We start from the raw sequence: 8,938 nt of genomic DNA on the forward strand, positions 1-8,938 counted from the left end.
CCCCTCCCCCAGCCAAGACCCCCTCCCTCATCATAGCACAAAATTTTTACATTAGTATTTTTTTTTACTTTTAACTTTTACTTTTTATTAGTTTTTTATAAAATATATTTTGATCCTATTCTTTCTCCTTCCAGGTAGTACCCATCTCAGTATCTACTCAGCTTTCTGTTTTTTGTACTCACTCTCTCTAAAAACAACAAAAAAAGAAAAGAAAAGAAAAGAAAAGAAAAGAAAAGAAAAGAAAAACACATAAAACACAAAATGAAATAAAACTCCAATAAGACAAAATGTGTCAAAATGAAATAAAATGATTGCCAGACAAAAGTTGGGAACATGGGGGGGGGAGGTGGGGAGAGAAGGGAGAAGGGGAGGATTGGAGAGAGCTTAGAGGAGTGAGATGGTTGAGATGGAGGAAGGGCAGATATGGGAGCAGGGAAGAAGATATCTTAATTAAGGGAGGCATTGTGGGGTTGGCAAGAGGCTTAGAGGGTGTGCATCCAAAAAGACTAGGATCCCAAAAAGCCAGTACATGCTGTAGAGACAAATCCCTGTGCCATTATCATTGGCTTCTCAGTCAGCCCCCATTGTCAGCCACATTCAGAGAGTCTGGTTTGATCACATGCTTGTTCAGTCCCAGTCCAGCTGGCTTTGGTGAGCTCCCAGTAGATCAGTCCCACTGTCTCCATGGGTGGATGCACCCCTCAAGGTCCTGACTTCCTTACTCATCTTCTCCCTCCTTCTGCTCTTCAACTGGACCTTGGGAGCTCAGTCCAATACTCCGATGTGGGTCTCTGTCTCAATCTCCATCAATCACCAGATGAAGGTTCTATGGTGATATGCAAGATATTCATCAGTATGACTATAGGACAAGGCCAGTTCAGGCACCCTCTTCCTTACTGCCCCAGGACCTAGCTGGGGACATCCCCATGGACACCTGGGAACCACTCTAGAGCCAACCCTAAATTAAGATATCTTCTTTCCTGCTCCCACACCCTCCCTTCTTCCATATCAACCATCCCACTCCCCCAAGCTCTCCCCAATCCTCCCCTTCTCCCTTCTCACTCCCCCTCTCCCCCTCTCCCCTTCCCCATACCTCAATCCCACCCCCATGCTCCAAACTTTTGCCTGGTGATCTTGTCTGCTTCCAATTTTCAGGAGGATCTATATATGTTTTTCTTTGTGTTCATCTTATAATTTAGCTTCTCTAGGATCTCAAACTATAGGCTCAATGTCCTTTGTTTATAGCTAGAATTCACTAATGAGTGAGTACATACCATATTCATGTTTTGGGGTCTAGGTTATCTCATTCAGAATAGTGTTTTCTATGTCCATCAATTTGCATGCAAAATTCAAGATGTCATTATTTTGAGATATCATCATTAGCCATTAGTCAGAATGGCTAAAATCAAAAACACCAATGATAACCTATGCTGGAGAGAATGTGGGGTAAGGGTAACACTCATCCATTGCTGCTTGGAATGCAAACTTGTGCAACCACTTTGGAAATCGGTGTGGTGGTTTTTCAGAAAATTGAGAGCCAACCTACCTCAAGATCCAGCAATACTTCTTGGGAATATACCCAAAAGATGCCCAGTCATACTACAAAAGCATTTGTTCAACTATGTTCATAGCAGCATTATTTGTAATAACCAGAACCTGGAAACAACCTACATGGCCCTCAATGGAAGAATGGATAAAGAAAGTGTGGCACATATACACATGGGAAGGTCTTTTTTAAACATTTGCTATTGACATATTTGTTACTTATGTGTTTGCATATTATGAATATGTATAAATATGACTATCTCAGTTCATATTTGAAGTTTGTGTGTATATGGTTTCAAGGCTGATCACACTGCATTGCACAACCAATAAAGGAGTTCATCCACAGAAGTAGGCTTTCAGCCTGATTCAACAGTTGTTGGTTACCACAATCGTTTGAGTGCCACTTACTGAACACTTATGGATATCTTATCATGCTGGTAACTGGAATGATTCATAGATGTTCCAGATGCATAGGAATCTCTGATTACTTCCCTCCTGTGGCAAATTGAATAGTATTTTCTGGAACCATGGAGACTTTATCTCAGGAAAGAGAGTTTCAGGTCAGATCTGCTAAAATCATCCTAATTCTATGTGCTAACTGTGTGGTATCTTCAGCAATAGGAGCCCACCCTCCACCCCTGAGAGAAAACCAAGGGCTATATAGGTAATATTTATTACATTGGGAGTCACTTGGACTACCCTGACCAACCATTTAAAATGAGATTTTTCATTACTGGTACTGGGAATTTTGTTAGTCTATAGTTTTTGTGGCGAGCATTGAATATTGTCAACCCAAATGGCATGCATACATACATACATACAGATAAAGATAGAGATATATCAGTATATATACAGTATGGTTCCTTGAGGCTTTATCAAATAGCTTTGGTCTTATCAGTCCCTTGTCCTCACTTCTTATTCTTGACCACCCTCCTAGTCCCTAGCTAGAGGCCCTCCCTGTTCTTTCTCATTTCCCACTTCACATCATCTGTGTTCTACTATTCCCCTTTCAAGCCACCACCCCCTTTTGTCCGTTTATACTCTCCTGGTTTCTATGGTTATTCCATATTGCATACTCATATCTTAGTATTTGGGATAGGAACTACAGGTGTTTGATTTTCTGTGTCTGGGTTATTTTATATAATCTTTTTAGACCCATACATTTACCTGAAAATTCATGGTTTCATTCTTTTTATAGCTGAATAGTATTCCATTGTGCATATATACCACATTTTCATTATCCATTCATCAGTTTTGCTCAGTCATTGGAATTAATTTTTGACATGGAGACATTTTGCTCCCTAAGTTTAGTGTTTGTTGTTCCCCCAAAGAAATCCTGTGCCTACCCATAGCTACTCTCCATTTTCCCCAGCCCTATCCTAACCAGGAACAGGCAATAATATCCTACTTTATATCTTTATGGAGTTTTCTATCCTTCATACCTCATACAAATAGGATCATACACAAGATGGTCTTTGTGACTGCAACTTTTTAATCAGCTTGCTATTTTCAAGATGAAAGAATGTATCAATATATAGCAATCCTTCAGTTACTTCTGTTGCTGACTGTTTCATTGTAAGGTAGGCCCTGTTTTGTTTATCCAATCTTCAGTTGAGAGCAATCTCTATTTTGGGACTACTAGATTGCTATAAACCTTTCATGTACAAATGTTCAAGTACCACAATTATTTTAGGTATGCCTAAAATATGCCTAAAATAGAATTTCTGAGTCTTATGGTAATCTTACTTTTAATTTCTGAGAAATTGATAAATAATTCATTCAAGAAAAATGTTAATTTTTTGTGAAATACCAGTCCAACTTCATTCTTTTCATGTGACTGTGAATCTTAATCCATTTTAATATATGTGTACATTCATACATACAGAAGTTTACAGTGTCTAGGGCAACTTCAGAGTAAACTATGGAATCAAGAAATAGAATGTAGAGCAAAAAGAAAATATAGGTACATAATGACATAAGCAGAAGCATTCCTTGCTTGTCATAAAGCATCAATAAAGGCATCTACTGTCAGAGTAAAAGTGGGTACAGGAGGATGTCTGGACTGCAGAGATGTGGTCTAATATAGAAGAATGGAATGATTTGGATGTGACCACTTAGAAGCAACATTGAAAAAAATAAATGTATCAATGTTGGAGACTACACGATAATGTTCATGGAGCTAAGACTAAAATGAACGGCCACTAACCCTATTTATGAAGCTGTGGGGTATTTAGGGAGATGCTCCAAATTTGAATAATCTGAGCCAAAATTTACTTTCTTCCATTTAATCACCACCAGACTACTACAAAGAATGTCTGCAAAAATTATCAAGAAGTTTGAAATAACAAAGAAAGAAAGATCTTCCAGGAGGATAAACAGACTCCAACTTCCTTCCTAATGACCAGAAAGAAAAATTTGGGGCTCTGGTATGAATCATCTCTTGGGCAAACGTAAATCAAAACTATTACTGTATCAGTCTATTCTGAGTATAGATTAGGTGAAAGAAAAAAGACAAGGCACACTTGGAAACAAAAAAAGAAGGAATGAAAGGTAAAGATATGTTCTCAGAAGTGGCAAATAGATTTTAGTAATGAAAAGTGCTAGTTAGCAAAATGAACATAAATATTTATATGTGCCCCATATATGAGCCAATGCATTACAGATATGAACTTTTATGGACTGCTTTTCTGAGTCTTGGCTCAAATATTATTCACACTTCTTTGTATAATAAGTTAATTTTTTATTTTTTTAAGAAGAGTGAAAATAAGACTTGGGTATTTAAGTCAAGTCAATTTGGACATGGGAAGACAAGATATCATTCATACCTGAATTATGGCAATATAAATAAGAAATTTCAAATAAGCATTTTTACATTATGCTGACCAGAGTCAGGAAAACTGTCTTGGAAAGTTACTAGTACCCACTTTCCCTCAACAACACATCACTACTTAGTGCAATGATTATGAGAGGAAATGTAAATTAACATCTGACCCTACTTGGGAATTGCACCGATGCTCAAAAGAATAACTCCATTGACTCACTTATAAAGCAGTGGTGGAATACAAAAAGTTGCATTTTCCTAAAGTTGTCAGAATCTGGCTTTCCAGGGCCCTATTTTATAAGGCTGCAAGTCTGCCAAAGACTTGATACAAGCCTTGATTCAGAGAACTATTCAGGATCAAGACAGTAGTAGTGAATACAGGCTCATATAACAGGAGTCATAGACAAAACTGACTCCAAGAAAGACATATATGTTCATTTATATTCTAACCCTAATCAGAGATTCTTCTATAAACACTGTCCAGATGAGATATGGAGAGCTCAATATGCTACACCTGACCTGAAGAATTTCTAAATGATAACCTATATTATATGGAGTTATTCTGTACACTAGTATTATTTACGCAGACACTTTACATATTGAACAATTCTAAAATATTTTGTTTGAGCAGAAAGTTTTACAATGTAATGAAAGAATCTACAATACCCAATATCAGTGTAAATATATGTACTATGTAAGTTAATTTAAAATCCCAATAGGTACCATCATAGCCAGAAGAGAATTTTCTTCTTGCAAAGGACTCTAACTAGGGCTCCCTTAATGTCTCTGTTCCTTAGGCTATAGATAAATGGGTTCAGCATGGGGGTCACCACTGTATACATCATACCCATGACTGTCTCCTTCACAGTAGAATTATTGGCTGATGGACATAAGTACAGACCAATGACTGTCCCATAAAAGAGTGAGACCACAGACAGGTGGGAGCCACAGGTGGAGAAGGCTTTGCGGATACCTCGGGCAGAAGGAACCTTGAGAATAGAGGCGACAATTCGTGCATAGGACACAATGATGAGCACAAATGGAATGACAAGAATGACGCCTCCCATGATAAATATGACCAACTCGTTAACATGTGTGTCAGAGCAGGACCGCTTCAGCAGAGCAGACATGTCACAGAAAAAGTGAGGAATCACATTGTCCTCACAGAATGACAATCTGGCCATGAGCAGGGTGTGCAGCATGGCATGGAAGGTGGTCAGCACCCAGGACAGCACCACCAGGCTCACACATACCTTAGGACTCATGATGCTGGTGTAATGAAGGGGGAAGCAGATGGCCACATAGCGGTCATAGGCCATGGCCACTAGGAGGAAGCTCTCAAGGTCTACAAAAAACAAGAAAAAGTACATTTGTGCCAGACAACCTGCATAAGGGATGGATGGAACTTGACTCTGCATGTTCTGCAGCAATTTGGGCATTGTGACTGAGGAAAAACAGAGGTCAGAGAAGGACAAGTTGCTGAGAAAAAAATACATGGGTGTGTGGAGATGGGAATCCAGAAGAATGAGGATGATGATGATGAGGTTCCCCAGGACAGTGGTGAGGTACATGGCCAGGAACAGGGCATAGAACAGGTGCTGGTGCTCTGGAGGGATGGGCAGGCCCAGGAGGAGAAACTGGGAGACGACAGTTTGGTTCCTTTTTGTGTTGCCCTGCATCTAGGATCTTTAAGAGAAAATAAAATGTCCTTAAAATACAAATGAAAACAAACATATGTGTGACGTGTGATCTGTGAAGATGTTCTCTATACTTAATTTCATCTTCATACCTGAAAGCTGACTCTGCAACCAGAATCACCCCATGTCTAAATCTCAGCCACCTAGCACAGCATTAGAAACACAACCTTCTCTCCCATCTAAAACATACTCACAGGTTATCCTGTGGTCTCCAGTTCTGATGACTGTACGACCATTCACTTTCACTAACTACTATTGGCTGTTTTTCTAACAGTATATTCCATGTCAGTGTTCCCTGGAGTATGTTTCTGAACAGTTTCCCTTGTGAAGATGAATGTCCAGCCCCCAAATTGATCTCCTGGCATCAGTTGTCATCTAAGTTTCATGGGCACACCTACCATCTTCACTACCCCAGCATCAAGTGCTGAGTGATCAGTTATTCCTGGATTTACCAGGCCTTCTTCAGATCAACAGACCTCATTTTGCCCTGACATTTTCCTAACCCACCCCTCCATTTTTCATACCTTAGTGTGAATGGAATCTAGGCTCAAGTCAGAATCCTAAGAGTTTTCTTTCTTTTGTTTGTTTCTCTAACAATCTAGAAAGTTTTGCAGATTCTGTGCTTCCCTTTATCCTGTATTTTTCTACCTTCTCTGCTTCCTTATTTCTTTCCCTCTTCTTTATGTCTCTCCTCTCAGCTTTTTTATTAATATAGCTAGTTCTTTGGCAATTTGATTCGTGTATGTAATGTATTCTGGTTACTTTCCCCCCCCCATTCTCTATTTTATGTCTCCCACCCCTATTAACCATGTGTTTTGTTCTTGCCTGTTCCTCTCAGAGATTCATGATTTTTCATTTTGTTTTGTGACTCATTTAGTTTTATCTAGGGACATCTGTGTTACCACTACATTGAAACTGCTCATTAGGGTCTGGTGTGATCATCAGTGTGCACCCAGGCAAAGACAATGACCAACCTTTCCCAGAATCTGTCAGTACAAATTATTTCAGTGGTGAGGGGAGAGCTCTATCCACACCTGGCTGTTGATGGGACTATTCTTGTATAGACACACAATGCAGTCATTCATAATTGTCGAAAGCCCATGATTGTAATCATTATGTTTTTGCCCAGAAGATGGCATTTTACAGCCCTTCTCCCTATATTATACCTTTTGAATTCTTTTCTCCCTTTCTTCCAAAATGTTCCTGGAGCCTGCAAGAGGATGGTGTGAGTGTCTTGTTTAGGGCTGACTTGCTATGTAGTCCCATACTGGCCTCAAACTGACCATTCTCCTGTTTTCACCTTCAGAATGCTAGGGTTGCCTTGTGTGATGCTATGCCCAGCTTTCATTCTCTTTCTAATTGAACTATGCTTATCCCATTTCCAAAATTTGGACCATGCCAAAATTATGTCTGGATGCTTAGATCAGCTTTAATTTGAATTCCCTGCTTCCACACTTACCTTGTTATGACTCCTTTACTCCCTGGCTGTCTGAGATGAAAATCTGGTAATCATTACCATGCTGAAAGTTTCATAAATGGTCACCATTTTTCAGATGAAGGCGAAATTCTTTTAAGGCACAAAAGGCAAAATGTTCCAGGAAAGTTGTCCCTTGCCTACCTCTACATTATCATGTGACACACTACATAAGCAGATCCTACACAACAGTGTGTGACTTCTCCGTCACTATCTCTTCACCCCTGCCTTTCACAGTTGCCGTTCTTTCTATCTGATCTCATCTGCTTCCTCTTCACCGGGCTTCTCCTCCATCTCCCCTCCATTTAGACTACATGTGACTTGAGGAGCTAAATCTTTCATGCCTTCCTAGATGAGCCCCACAGTCATGTTTCCACTGCATCCTATGTTCATCCCATTGCACTCAAGTCCCTGATCACTGGTTTGACTGACTTCCCACCCCTGCGTAAACTCCATGCAGGAAAGACTATGTCGCCATCTTGTGGCATGAACAGCACCTGGCATGGTGATTGGACATGACCAACGTCTCATGAATTTTTGTTGGCTGTCCCTCAGACTGAAACACAGATTTCTTCAAGGGCTGCAAACACTCATCTAAGATGATCACTGCTGTTGTACCTTCCCAGAAGGAGTCTCTAGCTCGAGCTATATAGCATTACCTTTGGACATCTTAATATATAATTCCTGAGTATAACTTCAGGCCTGTGGAAAATATTAAACTGCCTAAACATGCCTAAACATTTTATCCTAAATGACCTGAAAAATATAGCATACATTATACATAAATATTTTGCCCTTTATGTTGATATATTTGTGATTTGTTAACATTAGGATGAAAATAATATGATAGATTTAATTATTTGGGAAGAAAGGAAGGAAAGGGGGTAATTTCTACTCTTGAGACCACACTCCAATTTGTCTCCAGGTACAAGCATATGTTGGATGCTTCAGTGCTAAGAAAGCTGAAGAGGAACAATGAGGTACATGGTACCTTTTTCCTCTAAAGAATAATTGAATCCACATGCTAGAATTTTCACCCTGATGGTGCTGTTTAGTCAAGCTGCACTGATAGTGCTTGCTTGCTTGCTTGCTTGCTTGCTTGCTTGCTTGCTTGCTTGCTTGCTTGCTTGCTTGTTTCTACAATAAGGAAAATCATCATTCAAATAGTGTACATGTGGCTTACCGAAAGGTTCATTCCTGAGAAATGAGGAAGATCTCAATTTGGCATCTAGATGTTATAATAAATCAAAATTAAGGGATACCACCTGGAAGACAGTGACACTCATTAGGAATAAAAGTTTGCGCCATTACCATGATGATACCTCTCATTTCCCTCACCTTATACACATACATATTTTCAGTCTTATGCATATTCTCAGTCAAGGCTACAAATAAGAGGCA

At 39.5% G+C, this 8,938-nt stretch overlaps 1 protein-coding gene across 1 annotated transcript; it reads right to left on the minus strand.

The window, feature by feature from the left end:
• Nucleotides 1-5,091: 5,091 nt before the first annotated feature.
• LOC126514096 (olfactory receptor 1468) lies at nt 5,092-6,045 on the minus strand. Its single transcript, XM_050162806.1, has one exon. The coding sequence runs from the start codon at nt 6,043-6,045 to the stop codon at nt 5,092-5,094; it is 954 nt and encodes a 317-aa protein (XP_050018763.1).
• Nucleotides 6,046-8,938: the final 2,893 nt, after the last annotated feature.

The sequence above is a fragment of the Alexandromys fortis genome, unplaced genomic scaffold (genome assembly GCF_014885135.2).
Source record: "Alexandromys fortis isolate MF-2015 unplaced genomic scaffold, M_Fortis_MF-2015_v1.1 scaffold_84, whole genome shotgun sequence".
Taxonomy (NCBI): Eukaryota; Metazoa; Chordata; class Mammalia; order Rodentia; family Cricetidae; genus Alexandromys; species Alexandromys fortis.

What these genes read in the sequence shown, in the direction of transcription:
- LOC126514096 (XM_050162806.1), bottom strand. Translation starts at nt 6,045, where the DNA reads ATGCAGGGCAACACAAAAAGGAACCAAACTGTCGTCTCCCAGTTTCTC.